Source organism: Protopterus annectens, chromosome 7.part0, assembly GCF_019279795.1.
Source record: "Protopterus annectens isolate FY-2018-M chromosome 7.part0, PAN1.0, whole genome shotgun sequence".
Lineage (NCBI taxonomy): Eukaryota > Metazoa > Chordata > Ceratodontiformes > Protopteridae > Protopterus > Protopterus annectens.
The window spans coordinates 1,470,936,690-1,470,962,286 of NC_056739.1; the positions used below are offsets into that span (position 1 = coordinate 1,470,936,690).

General features: G+C 43.3%; 1 protein-coding gene across 1 annotated transcript in view; it reads left to right on the forward strand.

Moving 5' to 3' along the window:
• EDEM1 (ER degradation enhancing alpha-mannosidase like protein 1) overlaps positions 1-25,597 on the forward strand; it is a 1,151,518-nt gene that overhangs the window by 485,762 nt on the left and 640,159 nt on the right. Inside the window, exon 4 of the mRNA XM_044078019.1 lies at positions 2,269-2,372. Within this exon, the coding sequence (XP_043933954.1) occupies positions 2,269-2,372 (104 nt within the window). The remainder of the gene's footprint in view (positions 1-2,268; positions 2,373-25,597) is intronic.

Here is a 25,597-nt window from a genome sequence, read left to right on the forward strand (position 1 = left end):
AGAGTACCTAGGACTGATCTCTTTGGGACACCACTTGTAAGTGGTCGGTAGTGAGATTTGGAGTCCACTACATTCACAGTGTGGGTTCCATCAGTGAGCCAGTTGGCAACCCATCTTATTACATAGGGGTTTATGCCTAGTTTAGTGAGTCTATCTATGATTCCTGAGTGAGGGATGGTGCTGAAGGCCTTGGCAAGATCTAGGTAGGCTGTGTAAACTACCTTGCCCTCATCCACAGCTCTGGTGACAGACTCGAAGAAGTCTATCAGGTTGAGCTGGCATGATCTACCATTCACAAACCCATATTGTGTGGGGTCCAGAGATTGGAGATTCCATATGTCCTTAAGGTCCATGATGATGCACTCCATAGCCTTACATATCAGACTCTTCAGACTAATGGAGCGGTAGTTCCCAGGGTTTGTCGCTCCCCCTTTGTGGAGTGGGATGACCGTAGCAGTGCGCCATTTGGTAGGAACAAAGCCTGAAATGAGGCTGTGATTGAACAGGGTACTCGGGTGTGGATGCCAGTTCACTTTATAATTCATGTAGAACACAGCCAGGGATATTATCAGGTCCCATGGAGGCTGTATTTTTGGTGTTGGACAGTGTGTTTTTTACCTGTGTAGCCATGGTAATAGGGACTTGGCATTCCTCAGGTATTGTTCTAGGCCCTTTAGGGGGTTGAAAAGGGGGTAAAGTTCGCACTGAACCTGTCAGCCAATATGTTGGCAATATCAGTTGGTTCTATGTATGTATTACCATTGTGCTGTAACTCAGAGCAAATCTGAGTATTGCCATGTAGATTCTTGACATAACTATAGAGTGCCTTGTGGTTGTCTTTAGAATCTTTAGCAATTTTGTTTTCATAGCTAGCTTTAGAGGATTTGATGATGGATGTCAGTTTTTTGCTGAGGCTACCAAAGGAGTTTTTCCAGTCTTGGGACTTCACCCTTTTCTGCAACAGTTTTTTCCTTCTGTTGTAGAGTTTGTTTATGGTGAAAACCACCATATTGGCTTCCTTTTTTTTGTAGGAGAGCATCTTGGTTCTGTTTGATATGGTCCATTCCATGCACTTGTGTATGTGCTCATACAGTGCATTAATGTGTGATTCAGCAGTCATGCACCTATTTTCCATTTGCATGGTTATCTTGAAGTTAGCCACCTCTGTTTTAGAAGCCCAAAATTGGCTTTGGAGAAGTTTTTTACGGTGGTTTCCTTTAGGTTGGGGTGAGGTCCTGTATCAGTTGCTAATTTCAATTATTTTAATTTCAATTCAGCTTAGATGACTCATTCCTTGTCACCATCATATTACAGCATTGTTATTTTCTTAATGTATTTTCAATTCTACCCTTCCATCTCATTGCAGTTGTATAGTAACCCTTTATAATTAGGTGTGTTACAGTTGCTTTCTGAGAAATTACTTTCCTGCTATTCCTCTAGTATCCATTAGGGAACTGGCCCAGTGGCACCTGTGGAATCCATCTCCCACTCCTGCGAGAGGCAGCCTAACCAGTGCTGCTTTCTTCCCTCTCCTGATCTGGTGGCCTTATGCTACAGGCCTGCTCTTCATACTGTGGTTACAAGGTGTATTGTTGGTTTTCAGCACCCTGCACTAAAAGGCAGGCCACATATTATTTTATTAGTTAAATATGTTTGTAGCACCACCTCAGATAAACTGCCCTCAGAATCATTCTCTCTTTGGCACCTAATCAACTTCAACCAACTGTTTTACCAAACGTCCAATCAATAATTTATCTTTAACTTAACATTTTAACTTACTCTCTAACCTTTAATTCTCCCACCCTTACTGACCATGCTTATCTCTTATTTCTTTTACCTCTACCTCAATAAAACTCGATTAACAGGGCATGTACTTATTCTCATATGTTTCGTTTCTGTTCTATATCTATTTCATTCATTTGCCTGTTTGTGTTTAACCTGTACATTTTATTATTCAACTCACTGCTGTTGTATTACAACCTGAGCTTGGTCTGCAAAGTGTCCATGGGGTGTAGTTTTCTAGCCTAGTAAACAAATTAGACAAGAAAATGTCTGTGAATGTCTGACAGTTTTGCTTAATGCTGAGACATTATTTTAGTGGCTCATTCAACAGCAGCTTTTTTTTTCTTGTGATAAGAACAAATAAATTAAAAAAACGCATTATTAATGTGCTATTACTTGAATTATTAGTTTGTGTAAAATAAATGTAATTTAGGAAGAAGCATGCATCTGTGTATATTTATCATTGTTTTACAAACTGTCTTGAAGGTGATGGGGAATGCGTCAGAATTCCAAAGAGCAGTAAAGCTGGTAATGGATACAATTTCCTTTGACAAAGATTCTACTGTTCAGGTCTTTGAAGCAACCATTAGGTAAGTGTAATGCAGAATCATTTTCTAATTAATTTTATATTCGTACTCATTTGATTGCTTATTTATTTTATTCATGTAAGCTTGATGATGTTATCAAAAGAAAAAGTACAATGTTCTTCATGTTTCACTGTTGCAGTCATCACATTTGGGTTATCTGCTTACAGGTAGCCCTCAGTCGGCCTGATTATCAAAGTCTTGAGTCCTGCGTCAGTTGCTGTCTCATCTTCCATGACGTCAGGTAGTCAGTGGTATAAAGCATGCAGCCGGCACCATTACATCAGTCTTTCTTGCCTTGCGGTGCCCGAAGCAGAAGCAGTTCACAAGTGCCAGTTAGCAGACTCCTGAAAATTTTGTTTTCGAGTTTCAGATCCGAAGTCTTCAACTAAGCTAAGTACCCCGTTGGGGATCCTTTGTCTTGCCCCAATGTCAGTAAAAGTTAACAATTGTATTTCTTGTGGAAAGCAAATACCTCATAAAGATTTTCATTCATACTGCATTCCTTGCTTAGGCCCAGACCACGACATACCCCGCTGTCGGTTTTGTGCCTTATTCAAACCTTGTATTATTCGTCGTCTGTTTATTTTCGAAACTAAATATTTTGGTACTCTGTTCAGTTATCCAGAAATGGCTTCAGTAAGCCACCCGACTACCGACATTCTGAAAAAACACCAAGATAAAGACAGAGACAGACCACATAGGTCCAAAGCTGCCGACGACGCTTCTCCTAAGCTAGTCACCAGTTCTCCGGTACTTAGTGAGGCGCTTTCGCAGCCTCTGATACCCGCTATTTTAGATTTGCTTGTCTCTACTGAGACCCATTTGGAGTCCGGTATGCCGTGAGATGCTTCTTTGACTGTGGAACCTGTGGATGTCTCTACCTTGGATGGGTCCGGTGCCACTGTGCAGGCACCGGCTTCTGAGGGTGTATTCAGGCCTATTGGCTTGCATATAAAACCAACGCTATCATCTTCTTCAAGGCCTAAAACTCGATCCATGCCCAGAAAACCGACACCCAGACTGCATGGTCAGGCCCCTATGCCTAAAAAACAAATGATAAGAATGGCTGAAGACCTTATTACTCTAATCAGGGGAAGCCACCCTTCTCCCTCTTAAGAGACCCAGGACTGATTTTCCTTCTGATTCTTCTGATCAGGATTCTGAAATTTCTGTTTTCTCTGATGACCAGGATTTGCCCTTATCTACCTATGAGGATTCTGATGCAGAGGACTCCATTCCCTCTGCTTCCCCTCCAGAGGATTTCTATTTTGGTTAAACCTTGCATACTCTGAGAGCATTTCCGCTGGGAAGGCCAGGTTTACTCTGACTCCAAAAAGAGGCTTAGTGAATTCTTACTCCTGCCTCAACACAGGCCTTTAGCTATCCTTCCTGTACTGGACAGTGTAGATGATGCCTTCTCTGAATCTAGCTTGGCCCCTGACACTTTGCCTCCTGGTCCCAGAAAACCTGATAGGTATTACAGGGTACCTGACTCTCACAAGTTCCTCTTTAAACATCCTACTGCGGATCCTGAGACCATTTCACAGGGACCCAAGGGCATTAAGGCTACTACTGCCAAAAACCCTATCCCCCTCTGATAGAGATTCCAGGGTGCTGGATAGATGGGGTAAGAAGGTATACACTTCAGCAACTTTGGCCAGTAGGGCCTTAAACTGGCAGTTTCATATGTTAAAGTATCAGCAGCATATTATTGGATTGCTTAAACAGAAAATTATGTTGATTCCTGACTGTGCTGAAAATAAAGAATTACAGGATTTAATGCATTCTGCTGAACAAGTTGGAAAACATACTTTGCAATGTGGTTTTGATTCATTAGAGGCATCTTGCAGGGCTGCTGTAACTGGGTCTGTACTTAGAAGGCATGCTTGGCTTAAGGAGCAATCTTTGCCAGATCATGTTAAAGCTAAATTACTGGATGCTCCCTTAAAACCAAGACCACCTGTTTGGCAACAAAGCAGAAGTAGTGCTTAAAAAGATGGAAGAAAAAGCAAAATCTATGCAAAGTGTAAGATTTCCTGCAAGTACAGCCTCCCAGATTTAGTAGGCATTGGCTCTTTAAGAATTGGTCTTTTCCTGCCTCTTCCAGGCCTTCTCAGTCCAAATGTAGAACAAGCAGAGAACACACAGGCTTCAGTCCCAAGGTACTCACAGGCCTAAGCAGTGGGGGGCTCCCACTTCCAAAGCAGGGAGTAGTAAGACTTCCCCTATGGTAAACTGTCTCAATGACTTAACTTTAAACCTTCCAAGCCCTGCATAACTGACTGTTCCTTTAGGGGGAAGATCGCCCTGCATGCAAAAAATTGGGAACTCATTACCCAGGACAAATGGGTTTTAAACATAGTTTCCCAAGGATACAGATTCCACTTTCCTCCTTACCAACCCCAAATGGTTGGCTAGACCTACCCCCAAATCAGTGGGCAGTGGCTCAAAAGCAAGTTCTCTCTCTTCTAAGCATCAGAGCTATTCAACCTGTCCCAGAAAAAGAATGGGGGCAAGGTGTCTACACAAGACATTTCCTGGTACCCAGAAAAGACAATTCTTGGCATTTTATCCTTGACCTGTCCATCCTAAACACCATTTTGGTAATCCCAAAATTCAAGATGCTAACTCTTCATCAGCTGCTTCCCGTGCTAGGCAAAAATGCCTGGTTGGCAGCACTGGATTTAAAGGAAGCCTACCTGCACATCCCAGTAAGGGAATCTTGCAGAAGATACCTACGCTTCAGAGCAGGCTACATGCATCAGATGTTCTTTGTGTTTCACTGTTGCAGTCATTACATTTGGGGGTAATCTGCTGGCAGGTTGCCCTCAGTCAGCCTGAATAACAAAGTCTTGGGTCCTGGGTCGGTTGCTGTCTCCTCTTCCATGACGTTAGGTCGTCAGGGGTATAAAACATGCAGCCAACACCATTTTATTCCGTTTTTCTTGCCACGCGGTGCCTGAAGCAGAAGCAGTTAGCAAGTGCTGGTCGGCCGACTCCTGTAATTTTTGCATTCGAGTTTCAGAACCAAAGTCTTCAACTAAAGCTAAGTACCCCGTTGGGGAAACTTTTTCTTGCTCCGTACCGATGTCAGGAAAAGTTGATAATTGCATTACTTGTGGGAAGCAAATACCTCATAAGGATTTTCATTTGTACTGTATTCCTTGCCTAGGCCCAGATCATAACGTGCCTTGCTGTCGGTTTTGTGCAAGATTTAACCAATGCACTATTAAGCGTCGGTATATTTTTGCTTCAAAATATTTTGGATCCAGATTCAATTATCCGGAAATGTCATCGGTTAGCAATCCGACTACCGGAGTTCACAAAAAACGCAAAGAAAAAGACAGGAGACAGACTGTCGCGGTCCAAAACCGACGACGAAGCTTCTCCTAAGCCAGTCGCCGGTTCGCCATTACTCAGTGAGGTGCTTTTGCAGCCTCTGATACCCGCTACTTTTGAGTCGCAGGCCTCTACCAAGACCCATACAGAGTCTGGTATGCAGCGAGATTTTCAGAGTATTGAACCCGCGGATGTCTCTCCCTTGGATGGGTCCGGAGCCGCTGAGCAGGCACCGGCTTCTGAGGGTGTTTTCAGGCCTCAGCATGTTTATATAAAACCGACACCAGCTTCAAAAACAAGATCAAAAACATCTTCTAAGTCTAAAAAAATGACGCATGAGCCACGTGCTCAGGCCCCCATGCCTAAAAAACAGATGATCAAAATGGCTGAGGACTTAATTACCTTGATCAGGGGTTCACGCCCCACCCCACCCCCCGCTAAGAGGCCTAGGCAAGACACTGATTATGAATCTTCAGATCAGGTTTCCATTTCTTCTGATTAGGAATTTTCTATTCCACCTTATGAGGTTTCTGATGCAGAGGAATCCATCCCATCTGCATCTCCTCCTGAGGATTACTCTTTTGGAGAGACTTTACATACTTTAAGGGAACATTTTCAATGGGAGAGTCAGGACTTCTCTGAATCAAAAAAGAGGCTTAGGGATTTCCTTCTTCCTCAGCATAGGGCTTTGGTTATACCTCCTGTATTAGACATTGTTGATGTGTTTTCGGAATCGAGCATGGCTCCTGATTCCCTGCCTCCGGCTACTAGTAGGCTAGACAGATATTACAGGGTTCCTGACTCCCACAAATTTCTTTACAAAAATCCAGCTGCTGATCCTGAGACTATTTCTCAGGGTCCCAAGGGTGTCAAGGCTCCTACAGCCAAAAAATCCTACCCCTTATGATAGAGATTCCAGGGCGTTGGATAGATGGGGTAAGAAGGTTTATACGTCTGCAACCTTGGCAATTAGGGCTTTAAACTGCCAGTTTCATGTGCTTAAATATCAGTAACATGTTATGGGTTTACTGAAACAGAAAATTATGTTGATTTCTGATTGTGTGGAAAATAGTTACAGGATTTATTGCATTCAGCAGAACAGGTTGGAAAGCATACTTTGCAATGTGGTTTTGATTCCTTTGAGGCCTCTCATAGGGCCGCTGTAACTGGATCTGTGATTAGAAGGCATGCCTGGCTCAAGTAGCAAAATCTGCCTGATCATGTTAAAGCTAAATTGTTGGATGCCCCTTTGCAGCATGATACTCTGTTTGGTAATAAGGCAGAAGAGGTTTTAAAGAAAATGGAAGACAAAGCTAAATCTATGCAAACTGTAAAAGATTTCTTGCAAGTGCAGCCACCCAGGTTCAGTAGACACTGGCCTACTAAAAACTGGTCCTTTCCTGTGTCCAACAGAGCCACTCAGGGCAAACCCAGGTGCTCAAAAGGCTCCAGATATCAATCACAGGGTTCTTACAGGTCAAAACAATGGGGTGCCTCCGTCTCCACATCTGGAGGAAACAAAGCACAACCCTACAGTAAGCAGTCTCGATGACTTTCCTCTACCATCTCCAAGCACTTATCTTTTGGCAGCCCCCTTAGGGGGAAAATTAGCACTTCATGCTCAAAATTGGCAGTTAATTACCCAGGACAAGTGGATATTAAACATAGTATCCCAAGGGTACAGATTTCATTTCCATAATTTGCCATTTCCAAACGGATGGCCGGATCTGCCACAAAACCAGTGGGCAGAGATCCAGAAACAAGTCATGTACCTCATGGATATGGGGGCTATTCAACCGGTACCAGAAAAGGAAAAAGGACAAGGATTTTATTCAAGACTCTTCCTGGTACCCAGAAAAGACAATTCATGGCATCCAATACTGTACTTATCGATTCTGAACACATTCTTGGACATTCCAAAAATCAAAATGCTGACTTTACAACAGCTACTGCCTATGCTAGGCAAGTATGCTTAGATAGTAACTCTAGACTTAAAAGAGGCATACCTGCATATCCCAATAAGGGAATCATGCAGAAGATACCTCCGCTTCAAAGCAGGTTTTTTGCATTACCAATTCTCTGCACTGCCCTTTGGCTTATCTACTGCGCCCATGGTCTTAGTACCTGGCACCAGTAATTGCATTCTGCAGACAAAGAAACATTCAAATTTATCCTTATCTGGATGAGTGTCTCATTCAAACAGAGGACAATGACACTCTTCTTCAACATCTGGCACTTGTAAATAAACTTCTAGCATGCCCTAGGGTACACATCACAACTGGTACCCTCTCAAGTAATTACATTCCTGGGTGAAAGCTTGAATACAACTGCCCAGATGGCTTATCTCACGCCAGACAAACAAAGGCAATTGACAACATACTTCAAACAAATGGCAACAGAAACCCAGTTATCTGCAAGACAAATTCTGCAGGCTTTGGAGTTCATGGCATCCTGCATTCTACTAATTCCAAATGTGAGACTGCATATGAGGAAACTTCAATGGTACCTAAAACATTTATGGAGTCAACATTGTCACAGCCTGGAAACAGTGATTCCTCTCATTCCCTGCCTGCAAAAGGATTTTCTTTGGTGGGCAGAGATATGTCACCAAAACAAGGGACTGTCATTCACTCTACCCCCTGCCACCCAATCCCTAACTACAGATGCATCAGACTATGCTTGGGGGGACCCACCTGGCAGGGAGATGCATTCAGGGCAAATGGAGCCCAAATCAAATGCATCTGCATATCAACCAGAAAGAAATGCCAGCCGTTCAGAATGCTCTGACAGCCTTCAAGGACTTACTTCATCCAGGACAACTACTGATAAAGACAGACAACACCACAGTTATGTGGTACATAAACAAGCAGGGGGGTACACATTCCTACCCCCTTTGCAGACTGGCCATGGCCTTGTGGAACACAGCCTTGACTTACCAAATACATCTTCAAGCTCGATTCCTGCCAGGAAAGCAAAATACTCTGGCAGATGACCTAAGCAGAAATCTTATGGACCCGCATGAATGGAAACTGGATCCACAAATCTTCAGCATGTTAACACAGAAATGGGGGAGCCCAGACATAAATCTGTTTGCCTCTCCCCAAAACTATCAGTTGGACAAATTCTGCACAAAAACTCATCACAAAAAAGCATGGAAAGTCATCTCAGCTCATTACAACACAGAGCCCTCCTCTCTTTTCTCATCCACTGCTTAAACAGTATCTCAGAGGGGCCAAAAAGTTAAGGTCTCCCAGGAGAACACCAACTCTTGCATGAGACCTCAATTTCATGCTGGAAAAACTCACCCTGCCTCCTTTTGAACCAGCAGCTATTGCGGATATAAAATTTCTATCTTGAAAGACGGATTTCTTTTGGCAGTCACTTCAGCAAGAAGGCTCTCATGGCAGTGGAACCTTTCATTATATTTTACCTGGACAGGGTGGCCGTCAGGACCAGTCCTTTTATGCCTAAGGTGGTATCCAGTGTGGCTCTTAACCAGACCATTCACCTGCCAACATTTTTCCCAAATCCGCAGAACAAGGGGGAGCGGATTCTGCATTCATTGGATGTACACAGACAACTAAGATTCTACTTAAACAGGACAAAATCCCTAAGAAAGTCTGAGCAACTACTGGTAGCATTTGCTGCAGGATCAGAGGGGAAGGCTATATCAAAGCAGACTATTTCTAAATGGATAAGCCACTGCATTCGTTTCTGCTATTTGCAGCATGATAAACCTGTGCCCAAGGGGATCAGATCCCATTCCACCAGGGCTGCCTCTACTTCAGCAGCTTTTCTCAGAGGGGTCCCAACCAACGACATTCTAGAAGCTGCTACTTGGAGCTCTGTTCATACATTCACAAAGCATTATCATTTACCTCTCTTCTCTAAATCCAGGGCAGGCTTTGCCACTGCAGTCCTGCAGGGCCTTATAGCTGTTCCTAATGCTGTTTAGTTCCATCCTCCCATCCATAGCTTTGGGATTCTACCCAAATGTAATGACTGCAACAGTGAAACACAAAGAACATAGTACAGTTGTGTACACTTGCCATAAATGTAGATGTTTGAGTGTATTCACTGTTGCAGTCCGGGTTACCCACCCGCCGTCCCCCATTCTATACCTTTTCTTTCCTTCACTATACTCTAAAGCCTTTGTGGCATATTTGCTTTTAGTTGAAGGTAGATTTTATGTTTCTAAGGTGCCTTTATGTATTTACAGTTTATTTATATATATATTTTTGCTCCCCGTTTGGGGGGCATCTGACATCTGGGGCAAGAAAAACTGATTAAAATGGCGTTGGCTGCATGTTTTATACCCCTGACGACCTGATGTCATGGAAGAGGAGACAGCAACCGACACAGGACCCAAGACTGTGTCATTCAGGCCGACTGAGGGCAACCTGCCAGCAGATTACCCAAATGTAATGACTGCAAAAGTTAATGCACTCGAACATTTACATTTATGGTAAGTGTACACAGCTATACGATCTGGGACAAGAAAAACTGATGTAATGGCATCGGCTGCATGGTTTATATCCCTGACTACCTGACGTCATGGAAGATGAGACAGCAACCGACGCAGGACCCAAGACTTTGATAATCAGACCGACTGAGGGCTACCTGCAAGCAGATAACCCAAATGTGATGACTGCAACAGTGAATACACTCGAACATCTACATTTATGGTACGTGTACACAACTGTACTTTTTGATCTTGAGACATTTGTTCTCTGTGTAGTGAGTTATAATGGCGTAAAAGGCAGAAAGAAGCTTTAACAGATTTTCAATGAGCTAAAGAGTCATCTATGGATTGTGTGTTTTAGTCTGGAGTAATTGGGACCCTAAAGAGCAAGCACTTTGTTGCCTGTGCATGCTTTTAATATGAAAGTGATGTAGGTTATTGGCATAGACAAGACAGTCTCCCTGTGTTCTTTTAAGTTGTGCCTGCTGTTTGTGAGCATACTGCTTCACTTTGATGACTTATTTTCTCCAAATAACACTGTCAATTTTTGTTTATCGTAGCAGATGAATGGAAATTATTAACGATGAAAATTGTATAGATAGTTCTACCACCGTCATACAGCTTGTTTTGAAAGCAGGTCAGTATAGCAAGGAAAAGCTCACAGAGCAGTTGACAAAACTTTTTAGTCATCCATTTAGAAGCTTATTAACCCTGATAAACTTCCCCATCAACCTCTAACCAATATGATTCCATAGCCAACCAATTCAAAAACCATTTCATCAGTTCAATAAACATCCTACTCAATAATACCTCCTGTACCACCCTTACTGTCTTCCCCCACCAGACGACAACAACTCTTTCATCTTCAGATTTTAAACCATGCCTACTGCCACCATCAAGAAGTCTCTTCCATAACCTCAAACCCACCACAGCTGCACTGGATGTGTTGCTATCTGAATATATTAAATTATCTGCTAACTTTACAGACTCCATAGCTTTCTTTATAAATCGCTGCATCTCTGAAAAGTATGTACCAACCCTCTGGAAAATGGTCCTCATCACTACTAGGTTCTTCAAAGACTTTAGGCTACTTAATTGTTTTATGTCTTTTCTGTGTAATACTTCCTCTTCACAAAGGTGGTACATATGCAGAGTTCACTAAATAACAGGCCTATTACAGTTGGTACTGGAGAACTGCATCCATGCTCAACTCCTGAAAAACGTCATCAGAAACAACTTTCTTTCCCCAGCATAACATGATTTTCATCCAAAGCATAATACAACCACAGGGAACCTAAACAACTACAAGAACACAAATTATGGAGCCTCCACAGTTTTTTTTTGGACATTTTAAGGCATATGATACTGTATACCATCAAAGTATCAACTTTCCTCTTTTGGTATTTCCCACTGTGTCCTCACCTGGTTTCCTCAGTTAACTTACAGACGGCAAGCAATAAAGTGGGAAAACAATGTGTCATTCTGTTTCCCCATATATGTTGGTGACTGTAAAAAATCTGTCCTTGGGTCCACTGTTCAGTCTGTTTAGAACTGGCCTTCACACAGCTACTAAACAATCCACCCTAGTCCAGTATGCAGATTACTTTACTGTTATGCTAGGTCCCTACAAGAACTCCAACAACTCACCCAAGAATCGTGTTCAACTATTAAAGCATGGTTAAGCAACTCCCAATTGCTTGTAACCCCCCAAAGAGTAAACTGCAAGCTGTAGTGTTAACCAAAAAAAAAAAAAACAAAAAAGCATGTAATATAGAGCCAAACCTTTCCTTACAGATTTAGCCAGCTGGAACATTGCAGCAATGTCTCCTCCATTCACTTTTATACAGCTCACCTATACTTGCAAATCTGCAAATTTCTCAAAAAAAGTAAACTTGAGTATTGTTGCAATAAAGCCACAGCATTTGCTACAAACAGCCTCTAATTGCCTCACTGCCTAGCTTTCAAAACATTCATTTAGCAGGAACTAACTCATGGGATGAGAGGGTGGCCTAATGGTTAAGGTGTTTGCCTTACAAACACAAGGTCCAGGGTTTGAGTCTCACAAGGGATAATTGGCTAGGCATAAAATGGCTCTCAAGGGCAGTTAGCTTAGTACTAACCTATGAGTGTAAAGAGCAATAATTTAGGCTTAAAAACCTCAGCTTTGGCCGGCTAAGAACTAGCTGTATTCAACTGGACGTATAAGAGAATTTAAGTACCTTTATCTGCACTTTTTTTCAAAAATACAGTATTTAAATTGATTTTAACTGTGTTGCAGGAATATTAACTGAACTGGAAGTTAGTCAGTGTTTGCTGAATTTTATTTGCTAGTAATTACAGGTGTGGGGGTAGCCACATTCTTTGATTTCCTGTCCTTGCCTATTTAAGTGGTACAGTGTGAAATATTTTCTGCTTAAAAACCTCAGCTTTGGCCGGCTAAGAACTAGCTGTATTCAACTAGATGTATAAGAGAATTTTTAAGTACCTTTATCTGCACTTTTTTTTCCCAAAAATACAGTATTTAAATTGATTTTAACTATGTTGCAGGAATATTAACTGAACTGGAAGTTTTGACTCTGCTCTTCAGTTAGTCCCACCCACCTTCCCTGTTTTTGTGTTAATCTTAGTGGCCTTGAAACTGCCCGCCCCTCTTGTAAATTTGTATTTGGATACTCCTTCTGGGCCCATCTCATTTGCTCACTCAACTGAGTGCAGTGAGATCATATTCTGATTTCAGGCACTCCGACTGTGTACAAAGAGAGCATCTGGGAAACAGAAAAAAAAAAATTAAGCTTGTTTCCTGCCTTTCCTGTTAAGTGGTATAGACTATTTGTAGGCTTCTGAGCCCCCAAGCCCTTCTGTGTTGGAGGGAAGCCTTCTAGCTTAGTTTTTTTTTCTTATAACTAGCCAGTTTTCTAGTTTCAGCACTCACATCTGTTTCTTTGATCTCAGCACTTGTTCAGAAAAAAAAAAAAATTCATCTGCTTTTACTGTACTTGTGTTTCTACCTACTTTTTTACTTTTGCATCATCTTAAAAGTACTCAATTGTATTTATTACTGTTTGGTGTAACTCATTCTAAGCCTTTTGGTTTAAACACTTGGGCTTCGGACCAGTTGTTTTGCACTGAGAGGGTTTGTGGTCTGCACTGTAGTGGCAGAACAGGTAGCTTACATCCTTCTAGGTTGGGAACTGCTGATTGAGGGCTCAGTGTCTGTTATTCTAAAAGTGTATTAATTCTGGTTTAAGCACTTGGGCTTTCAGGCCAGTTATTTTACATTAAGAAGGTTCGTGGTCTGCACTCTTGTGGGAGGAGAGGCTGAACTCTGCCCTTCTGAGCTGGGAATTTCTGGTTAAAGGCTTATAGTGCATGCATAGCTGAACTGCTTCTTACTGAAGTTGGTGCGCCTTGTTTGCTGTGGCATAGACTGGATTCGGGCCTGCTGGATCTAGCTTTGTTTGTGTAACTTGAGCACTAATCCAGGCATTCTCTAAAGTATTCAATTTTATTTATTACTGCTTGGTAGTAACTTGATTAAAGTGTAGCTATCATTCTAAGTCTTTTGGATTAAGCACTTGGGCTTCAGACCAGTTGTTTTACATTAGGAAGGTTTGTGGCATGCACTGTGGTGGCAGGACAGGTAGCTTTCATCCTTCTAAGTTGGGAACTGCTGATTGAGAGCCCAGTGTCTGTTATTCTTAAAGTGTATTAGTTCTGGTTTAAGCACTAGGGCTTCAGGCTAGTTATTTTACATTAAGAAGGTTTGTGGTCTGCACTCTTGTGGGAGAAGAGGCTGAACTCTGCCCTTCTGAGCTGGGAATTTCTGGTTAAAGGTTTATAGTGCCTGAATATTTGAACTGTATCTTACTGAAATTGGTACACCTTGTTTGCTGTAGCATAGACTAGATCCAGGCCTGCCAAATCTAGCTTTGTTTATATGCTTGTTGTTTGTTTGCTTGTTATTTCCCTGGAACGCTAATTCCACCTAATACACGGCTTCTCAGCGCTTCTGTGGATCACTAGTGATATCTGCATTGCTTACTGTACTTATTTCCTTGTTTCACTTGAAAGAAAGTTACTGTTTGTCATTTTTGCATTTAAGTTACCTGTAACACATTGCACTTAAGTTACCTGGCACTTGCTCACTAAAGCAATTATACAAGTCAGCACTAAAAATTAAAAGCACTACACCCTCACTCCCCACTGGCCCTTGTTTTCAATTATAAAGGAATTCCCAATATTATTCTAGCATGTCCAAAGTTCAGTTGTCAATCTCCTCTCCAGTCCAGCTGTTGAATCCGGGAATCTTGAGGCAATGTTGCAACTGCCTCATGTACACAGACAACCCTCTCCTCCTCCCAAAAAATTCCAACATATGTGAGAGATGCAACCATATAGCCAAACTGGAGGCTAAGCTCTCTCAACTCAGTACTGGCATAACCAGTCAGGAGGAGAAGGAAACCACATTCACTACAATTCCAGTCTCACATAGACCTACCACGACAGCAAACAAAACACATAATCACACAAAAACATACTTGGCTGCTCTAAATAAAGATCTGCCTAAGCAGCAGAGACCTCCAAAGCAGACACCCAAGCAACCGCTACCCCAAAACAAAACAAGTGCAACACATAGCTCACAAAGCCAGTGTACAGAACAGTCACAGCCCTTAAGACTAAACAACACACCTGATACACTTGTAATAGGTGACTCTATCGTCTGGTACACTGACGTCCCGCTCACCAGGCTGAACAAGGAGAGGGTCACGGTGAGCAGCCTGTCGGGCGCTAGGATCCGCCACATATAACACAAGCACTCAGGTCACTCTAAGGCAAGTATAAATATGACTCAGTCATTGTCCATGCTGGTGTGAATGACCTGAGACGTACCTCCCTGGACTACATGAAAAGAGACATAGAGGAGCTCTCTGAGCATGTAGCCCAGGCCGGTATGACCCTGACCTTGAGTAGCATCTTACCCTCACCAAGAATGATGCCACAATATGAAGACAAGATGATCAATTTCAACAATTGGCTTAAGTACTGGTGTCATTCAAAGGGGATCCAATGCCTGTCAGCTTGGGATGATATGCTCGACAAGCCACGATGCTTCGCTAGGGACGGCTTGCACCTGTCACCCCTGGGCTTTAGGATATTGGCAAAGGCTTTTGTACCCCCATAGTGCCTTTTTTAGGCAAGGCTCAAAAGACAAATCCACCTCCATAGGTATCACAAGGGATAAGAAACTAAGAGTAATGCTACTGAACGCCAGAAGTCTAAACCTCGAGATGCACGCACTCAAAACTCTCCTTAGCATGGAGAACATCGATATCTGTGCAGTAACAGAAACCTGGTTCAGGGCCCCCGAGAGCACCCCAGCACTACCAGGTTATACCTCATACCATGCTTTTCAGCCCCAAAACTTGGACTGAACCACAAAAGGAGGGGGAGTATCGATATTCATCAAAGATACCCACACCTCCAGGTTGGTGGCAAAGCATGAAGCATCAGAGACTATCCATGTGCAACTAACAGTGGGTAAAACTACCTTCCAGTTTATAGCCTGCTACAGACCACCCTCCCAAACCCAGGAACCCCACTCGGCCTTCCTGAGAACACTAGAAAATATGAAGGTCTCTCCAAACACCATTATATTGGGCGACTTCAACTACCCAAACATAGACTGGGAGCATTACTCTAGCTCCAACACCCTAGCCCAAAGGTTCCTAGAATTTATAAACTCAAATGCTGTGGAACAACTTGTTACCACTCCCACAAGAGGGGAAAACATACTGGACCTGATCATCACCAACATGGGAACTCTATGCTCCAGACCAGAAGTGTATCCCTCACTGGTAAGATCAGACCATAAACTAATCTCACTGGATATTCACATCCCGACCCCACCCCCTGCCCAGAAAACCACAGTGAAAAACTTCTCTAAAGCAAATTTCACACTCTTCAAAACCGAGGTGGAATCCTTCAAAGCCCCCGGGTCGGTGGAAAATACAGCCCAGACCGCAGAATCCTTTATAAACGCATTCTATGAACACCTTCAGGAATGCATGGATCATGTGATCCCAAATAAAACCAAGACCCAATCCTCCAAAGGCAGACGTCCTGTCTGGTGGACCCCAGCCATAAACAAACTATACAATAGAAGGAGGAAGCTACTAAATGATAGAGCAAAATCCCAAAAAGGGAAGGCATCACTGATCAGTATTAGCAAAAAACTACGGGCACTCATAAAATTGTCTAAAGCCAGCTTCGAGAGAAAAATTGCACAGGACACTAAGGATAATCACAAGGCTTTCTTTAGTTATGTTAGGAACCTGGGTGGTAATTCCCAGATATGCTCAGAATTAGTCCAAAATGACAAAAAATACACCGAACCCACAGACATTGCCAACATCCTAGCTGACAGGTTCAGCGCAAACTTCTCCCCCCCTCCCCACCAAAAGGGCAAATATCTATTCCAGCAGAGTGCTGCCCCCCTGACATCTCAGATGCTCAGGTAAGAGCCGCCCTCTCCAAAGCAAAAAACACAGCATCAATGGGACCAGACCGTGTCCCGGGCTGCGTCCTACATGAACTCCAAGAAGAGCTAAACCCAAGCATAAAACTACTGTTCAATCTCAGCCTTACCACAGGATATGTGCCCAAAGAGTGGCGTACAGCAACAGTGGTCCCTCTCCATAAAGGTGGTGCCTCAACGGATCCTGGAAACTATCGCCCCATAAGCCTGACTAGCTTGGTCTGCAAAGCTATGGAAAGGATCATCATGGACCTCATAAATAAAGATATTGGGGACCTATAGACACTGCATCCTACCCAGTTCGGCTTTGTTAAGGGCAGATCCTGCCTCTTAAACCTGGTTGATTTCTTTGAAACAGTCACCAAGGCCATTGACGAGGGGAAGGGGGTCCACACAGCCTACCTGGACCTCACAAAAGCCTTCGATACAATACCCCACTCGGGCATTATAGATAAGCTCACCAGCTTAAATATAAACCTCTATGTCACTAGATGGGTTGCAAACTGGCTCAAGGACAAAACCCACATGGTTAGAATTGCTGGAGCCATGTCACACTCCAAACCAGTTACAAGTGGTGTCCCACAAGGCTCAGTCCTGGGACCTCTCTTGTTCGGTATATATTTCTCGGAGGTACAGGCCAACACGGAAGGACTGTGGCTGACCAAGTTCGCAGATGACTGCAAACTGGGCGCCATAATAGACTCTGCAGCCGACACAAGGATCCTCCAAAAGGGCCTCATAGAAACAGACAACTGGTGCCAGAGCCATGGCCTCAAGCTAAATGCCAAAAAGTATATAGTCATCCCCTTTTGCAAAAACAAAGTGCCCACAAAATACCACATAGGTGGTAGTCCATTAAGTACAGAAGAAGTAATTAGGGACCTGGGGACCCAAGTTGATAGCAATCTCTCATTTGACAACCACATGGCCAAAGTGGTTAGAAAAACATTTTATATAGACCACCTAATCATGAAGGGATTCACATCTAGATCAGGGGAGGTCATCGTGTCTCTTTACACATCCCTCATCAGGTCCATAATTGAGTACAATGCCCCTTTTGGGATGTACCTTACCAGACACCTGCAGCAACTGGAAAGACCCCAAAAGTACCTCACCAAGAGGATCAAAGGGCTCAAACAGATGCCATATGCTGCCCAGTTAAAGAAACTCCAGCTCTACTCAGTGGCATACCGCCTGTTCAGAGGCGATCTGTGCCTGACATATAAAGCCATGTCCAACCCGGAATTAATGGACATGCTGCACCTCAGAAAATCCAAATCCCATCGAGCTACGCGCTCGAGAGACTTGAACCTCAGCACTGAAATAAATAGGACATGCTGGAGGGACAGATTCATAACCCAGAGGCTCCCTTCATTCAGGAATAAAATCCCAGTCCAGGTTAGGCAGAGTCCCTCATTGACTCTCTTCAAGAGGAATCTTGATGAGTGGATGGGAGATCGTAGGTTTACCCCGGGTATCACTTCTGTGTCACTGTTGGACAGAGGCACAGTATACTAACCTCGAAAAAGGGCATAGCAAAATAAATTTAAAATGTGTGGCGAAGGCCAAACACATTCTGGCTAGGCTTATAAATGCCCTAGGGCAGATAGGCTAGTATGAACCTATGAACCTAATCAGCTGTCATGCACTGAACTGCTTGCAACCCATAATCACCTTTTCCTCCCAAAGTACTTATCTTTAAGCAGTGTAATACAGCTGTACTCTCCTAAAAGAATGTTTCACTTTTGTGACAAATTTCTCCTCATCAACCCCAAGTGCAACAGTATAGAAGGTGACTCACTGAACAGTAGCAGTGTCTGTAATCTTTGGAATGCCATCCATGCTGTCATCACAGTGAAGCAGTATTCTCAGAAACAGCAGTCACGACTTAAAAGAACACAGGGAGACTGCTATGGAATGCTATTACACAGAAAACAGGTAAAACTAGTAAATCAATGCTTACCAGACTCATGGTTGCACTCGTACAACTTCTGTGTAAGGTTTAAATGCCAATATGTTCTTTTTACTCTTCATCAGCACACAGGTAACTTGTATTTTCTCTTTAATTTTGACCATGAAAGTCACACTACTTATTCCCCCTCTTCTCACCGTCCTTTTTTTTTCTCTCTTACTCTAACCTAACTTCCCTCTTATTTCCTTTTCTTCATTTATACTTCTCTCTGTCTGTATTTCACTGTCTTTTTACCTTACATCTCTGTAACTCTATTTCTTTCAACCATTCCGCTTTTCTTGCTGCTTATATACTCGGGCATTCTTGCTCTTTCTTCTTCACTACTCTCTACTTTCCCCACTGCTGTTCACCAAGGCGTCTGCTGCATTTTTCTTGAACAGATTTCCTATTCAACTTTGCCTTTTTTGTTTTATTCTAAATACATTCTTTCACTTTGTATATTGACTTATCAGTTCTTAACCTAAAATGGAGAGGAAGTATTAACTTTCACAGGACTCAACTACTGCTCTGTATTACTTATGTTCAAATTAAATTGTTAAAATGTGCACTGTACCACGTGTATGCATTACCTTTGTTTCTGCTTTATTTGCAGACTTCAGATATCTCTGCATTTTGCATGTTTTAGTGATGTAAAAATGTTTTATTTCTGTAAGTGTATGATTGTTTTTATCATTGTATTTTAACATTTGTAGTGTATCATTGTATATTGTTTTTCTTTGATGAGCTTTTCTCTCCGGGTCTTCTCTGCAAATGGATTTTGTCCAGTTGGAATTTCCCAGTAAACAAATGTAAATAAAAAGAGGATGAGCCTTAAGAGGAGATTTGAAACTTCAATTTCTTTAGTTATTGTTTCACTGAAAAGTGCAATGGCCAATCCATAAAACACAAATTGGTTAATATTCTATCCGAATATAATTGGGTATCTTTTTTCATAGTTTCATAGATGTTCATCGTGTTTCACTGTTGCAGTCATGACTGTAGGGTTCTCCCCTGCCGGCAGGCAGTCCTCGGTCGGCCAGAATCCCAAAGTCTGGGTCCGGCGTCGGCTGTTCAACCGTGCTCCCTGACGTCAGAGCGCCAGGAGTACAAAGCTGACAGCCGACGCCATGTTTTCCAGTCTTTCTTGCCGTGCGGTGATAGCAGTTCGCAAGTGCCGGTCGGCTGACGCCTGACAATTTTTTCTGAAAAACTTCAGTCCGAAGACTTTCTTCTCCACTCAAAGCTAAGCACCCCGTTGGGGAAACTTTTTTCTTGCTCCAGTCCGATGTCGATTTTCATTCTTACTGTATTCCTTGCTTAGGCCCTGACCACTACGTAGCTAGTTGTTGGTTTTGTGCTAGATTCAATCAACGTACAATTAAACGAAGGTACGATTTTGCATTTCATTACTTCGGTAGGCGTTTTAACTACAAAATGTCATCGGATACGGTTCCGGCTACCGGAGTTCAAAAACGACGCAAGGACAAAGACAGGCCTCTGAGGTCCAAATCTGACGATATCACACAAGCGGAGCCAGCTTCAGGTTCGGCCGTCGTCAGTGAGGCACTTTTGCAGCCCCTGTTGTCGGCCATTTCGGAACCGATGGCCGAAACGGACTTCCACGAGGAGCCAACTAGGCCTTTGAATATTTATATTGCAGGACCTCCGGACAATGCTCCTTCGGATGGGTCCGGAGCCGCTGTGCAGGTACCGGCTTTCGAAGGGGTTTTCAGGCCTACTCAGCTTCTAATAAAGGCAAAGCCAAGGACAAAGGCAAAGACTGCAACACAGGCCTCTTCTGAACCGGCTCCCAAGTCACAGAAACAGTTACTTAAGATGGCGGAGGATTTACTTACTATGATTAGGGGTTCACATCCCCCTCCAGATAAAAGGCCAAGGCAGGAAGTCTTTTATGATTCCTCTGATCAGGCATCTGTTTCTTCAGTTTCTTCTTCTGATCAGGAATATTCTTTCCCTCCTTATGAGGATTCTGATGCTGAGGAATCCATTCCTTCAGCTTCTCCCCCTGAGGATTTCTCTTTTGGGGAAACTTTGCATTAAATGAGAGAACATTTCCATTGGGAAGGACAGGAGTATTCGGAATCTAAGAAAAAGACTAAGGGATTTTCTTCTTCTTCCCCAACATAGACCCCTGGCTATTCCTCCTGTTTTGGATATTGTGGATGATGCTTTTTCGGAGGCTAACTTAACCCCTGACTCTTTTCCTCCTGCTCCTTTTAAGCCCGATAGATATTACAGGGTTCCTGATTCCCATCAGTTTTTATACAAGAACCCTACTGCTGACCCTGAAACCATTTCTCAGGGTCCTAAGGGAGTTAAGGACGCTTTGCAAAAAACCACATTCCCACTGAGAAGGATTCTAGATCTTTAGAAAGATGGGGCAAAAAAGTGTACACTTTTGCTACTTTATCTATTAGGGCTTTAAACTGTCAGTTTCATATGCTGAAATACCAGCAATTTCTCTTGTCTGTTTTAAAACAAAAGCTTACTTCCATCTCTGCCTGTGCAGATGATAAGGAATTACATGACTTAATGCATGCCACTGAACAAGTTGGGAAGCATGGCTTACACTGTGGATTTGATGCCTTGGAGGCTTCTTGTAGGGCTGCTGCCTCTGGCACAGTTATTAGAAGGCATGCATGGTTAAAGGAACAAAATTTGCCAGAACAAGTAAAAGCTAAATTATTGGATGCTCCTGTTCAGCATAATGTTTTGTTTGGATCAAAAGCTGAAGAGGTGATTAAAAAGATGGAGGACAAGGCGAAATCCATGCAAACAGTTAATGATTTCTTACAACTACAGCCACCCAGATTTAGCAGGAATTGGCCTACAAAAAAATTGGTCTTTTCCCAATTCAGACAGGCCTCAGAGGGGTAGATATAGACGCTCCCGAGGAAGGCCTCAAACACAAGCTACTTAGACAAAGACAGTGGACTGCTTCCACCCCTAGGGGAGGAGAGGACAGGTCACAAACTCATAGGAAACAGACTCAATGACTCCCTCTGTTGGGCTGCAGGAACTTCTTGCCTGGAAGCCCCTCTCGGAGGAAAACTTTCTCTTTTTCATCGAAATTGGACTCTTATAACCCAAGACAAGTAGGTTCTGGATGTGGTTTCAAGAGGTTACAAATTCCATTTTCATACCCTGCCAAGGCCAAGCGGATGGCCAGACCTTCCAAAACATCAATGGACAGAGGCCTTAAACCAGGTGGAAGCTCTTTTGGCTATGAGAGCCATAGAACTAGTTCCACTTTCAGAGATGGGACAAGGTTTTTACTCAAGGCTCTTTCTAGACCCTAGGAAGCAAAACTCATGGAGACCCATTCTGGATCTGTCAGTCTTGAACACCTTTCTAGAGATTCCAAAATTCAAGATGCTTACTCTACAGCAGCTACTTCCAATGCTGTCCAAAAATGCATGGATTGTAACTTTGGATTTAAAGGAGGCATATTTACACATTCCCATCAGGCAGGAACGCAGAAAATACCTTAGGTTCAAGGCCGGGTCGAGGCACTTTCAATTCTCTGCGCTGCCCTTTGGATTGTCTACTGCGCCCAGAGTCTTCACCAAATGCCTGGCTCCAGTAGTAGCTTACTGCAGACTCAAGGGAATTCAAATTTACCCTTATATGGACGACTGTCTTATTCAGGCAGACAGCAAGGAGGTCTTACTCCAGCATCTACGGTTTGTTCAGGATCTCCTCAAGTTCCTGGGATTCACTGTAAACATAAAAAAGTCAAATTTGACACCCTAACAACAGATAATGTTTCTGGGCGCTTCTTTAAACACAACAACCCAGATGACATTTCTGACTTACGAAAAACAGTTTCTGCTGGCTTCAACTTTCAAAACCTTGGCAACTTTAACTCCGCTATCTGCAAGGAGATTCCTGCAGGCTTTGGGTTACATGGCCTCCTGCATCCTTCTCTTACCATATGCAAGACTACACATGAGGAAAATACAGTGGTACCTAAAAAGTGTATGGTCTCAGCATTGCCACAGTTTAAACGTACTGATCTCCGTCCTGCCTTGTCTTCAAAAGGAATTCCTTTGGTGGTCCAAAGCATGTACTCTAAACAAAGGGAAACCCTTCTGTCTGCCTCCTGCCACTCAGATTCTAACCACAGATGCCTCAGATTATGCTTGGAGAGCCCATTTTCAGGGCAACTGTCTGCAGGGCCTTTGGACGAAGGATCAGAAGCACCTGCATATCAATTTAAAGGAAATGTTAGCCATTCAGAAAGCTCTAATGGCCTTCAGGAATCTTCTACAACTGGGACAACTACTGATACGGACAGACAACACCACAGTTATGTGGTACATAAACAAGCAAGGGGGATCTCATTCCTACCCCCTTTGCAGACTAGCCATGGATCTATGGAACACAGCTCTAGCTTGCAATCTGGTCCTTCAAGCTCAGTTTCTACCAGGGAAGCAAAACTTCCTGGCAGACAGTCTGAGCAGAAACCTTTCGGATCCACACGAATGGATGCTGGACACCGAAATATTCAGGGTGATAACAGCAGTATGGGGATGTCCTCACATAGACCTCTTTGCATCCCATCTCAATCATCAACTACAGAATTTTTGCACCAGGACTTTCCACGAACTAGCTTGGAAAGTGGATGCACTATCATTCAGTTGGAGAAACCTCTCGGGATATGCCTTTCCACCTCTTCCTCTTCTTCCACGGGTATTATTAAAGATCAAACAGGACAAGCCCAAGATGATGATCTTGTTGGCCCCAAATTGGCTTCGACAGTTTTGGTACTCCACTCTGAAAAACCTATGTCTGGAGCCCCCTTGGGTCTTACCACAACTCCGAACCATCTGTCCCAACATCCGGGTCATGTTCTACACTCCCATGTCAGCACTCTCAGCTTGGCGGCCTGGTTAATCCAGGGCCTTTGATTCCTTCTCTCCTACCCAAGCAGGTTATGGATGTCATTTTAGAAGCCAGACGTCCTAGCACTAGAAAATCTTATGCAGGAAAATGGAAAAGATTTTTTTCCTGGATGCAGGCTAAGGATTCTGATCCTCTTCTTCCGAACATTCCTTTGATTTTACTTCACCTGACAGATCTCTTACATAAGGGTCTCTCTTTCTCTTCCATCAAGATACATGCCTCTGCTATTTCCGCTCATTATAATACAGACCCTCCAATCTTTTCCCACCAGATCATTAGACAGTTTCTCAGAGGAGCTAAGAACTTAAGACCTCCTAGATCTCCTCCCATTCCTGCTTGGGATCTAAACTATGTCTTGGAAAAGCTCACCTTACCTCCTTTTGAGCCTGCTGCCTCTTCTGACATCAAGTTTTTATCTTGGAAAACAGCCATCCTGTTAGCCCTTACCTCTGCCAGGAGAGTTTCAGAGTTGCAAGCTCTTATGGCTGTGGAACCTTATATTATTTTTCATCAAGACAGGGTGTCTTTGAGGACTAATCCTACATTCATGCCTAAGGTGGTTTCCAAAGTGGCTTTAAATCAAACTCTCCACTTGCCAACTTTTTTCCCCACTCCTCAAAATAAAGGGGAAAGGATCTTACATTCCTTGGATGTACACAGACAACTACATTTTTACCTGGACAGAACCAAGGACATCAGAAAATCAGAGCAATTGTTTGTTTCTTATGCTTCAAGTTCCCAAGGTAAAGCCATTTCAAAACAGACCATTTCTAAATGGATTGCTCATGGAATCAGATTTTGTTATTCACACTATGGTAAGCAAATCCCAGGGAGTATACAGACTCATTCCACCAGAGCTGCTGCCACTTCTGCTGCCTTCCTCAGGGGAGTTCCTACCAAAGACATTTTGGAAGCTGCAACTTGGAGTTCAGTGCATACTTTTTCCAAGCACTACAATCTACCTCTCTACTCTAAGTCTAGGGCAGGCTTTGCTTCTGCTGTCTTGCAGGGCCTTTTAGCCTCCCCCTCTTCTTTATGACCACCTCCCTTTTATTCTGCTTTGGGATTCAACCCTACGTTCATGACTGCAACAGTGAAACACGATGAACATAGTACAGTTGTGTACACCTACCATAAATGTAGATGTTCGAGTGTCTTCACTGTTGCAGTCTGCTTCCTCCCTCCTGTCCCCTCTTATTTTTACTTTTGTGTGGTTCCTTTTTTCACCATTCTTCTGAGGTGTATTTGCAAAGGATATGGGACCTTTTTCATTTTGGGACTCCTGACATCTGGGGCAAGAAAAACTGGAGAACATGGCGTCGGCTGTCAGCTTTGTACTCCTGGCGCTCTGACGTCAGGGAGCATGGTTGAACAGCCGACGCCGGACCCAGACTTTGGGATTCTGGCCGACCGAGGACTGCCTGCCGGCAGGGGAGAACCCTTCAGTCATGACTGCAACAGTGAAGACACTCGAACATCTACATTTATGGTAGGTGTACACAACTGTACTTTTCATAGTTTAGTACTAGGCGATCTGCCCTGGGGCATTTGTAAGCCTAGCCATAGTGATGTGGCTTTTGCCACCCCATGAAATGGTACAAATATGTACAGAATAAATTTAGAATACTGTGCGTAGTGACACAATGAAGGTCCCCTTATATAATAGAATTAGTTTACTGTGCCCCTGTCTAGCAGTGACACAGATGTGACCCCTGGGGTAAACTTACGATCTCCCATCCACTCATCAAGATTTCTCTTGAAGAGAGTCAGTGAGGGGCTCTGCCTAATATGAACTGGGATCTTGTTCCAAAGCATGGGGAGCCTCTGGGTTATGAATCTATCCCTCCAGCATGTCCTATTCATACTTGTGCCGAGGTTTAAGTCTTTAGCTCTCGTGGTCCTGATGGATTTGGATTTTTTGAGATGGAGCATGTCCATCAGATCCTGATTGGACATGGCCTTGTACGTCAGGCAGAGATCACCTCTGAGCAGGCGGTATGCTACTGAATGGAGCT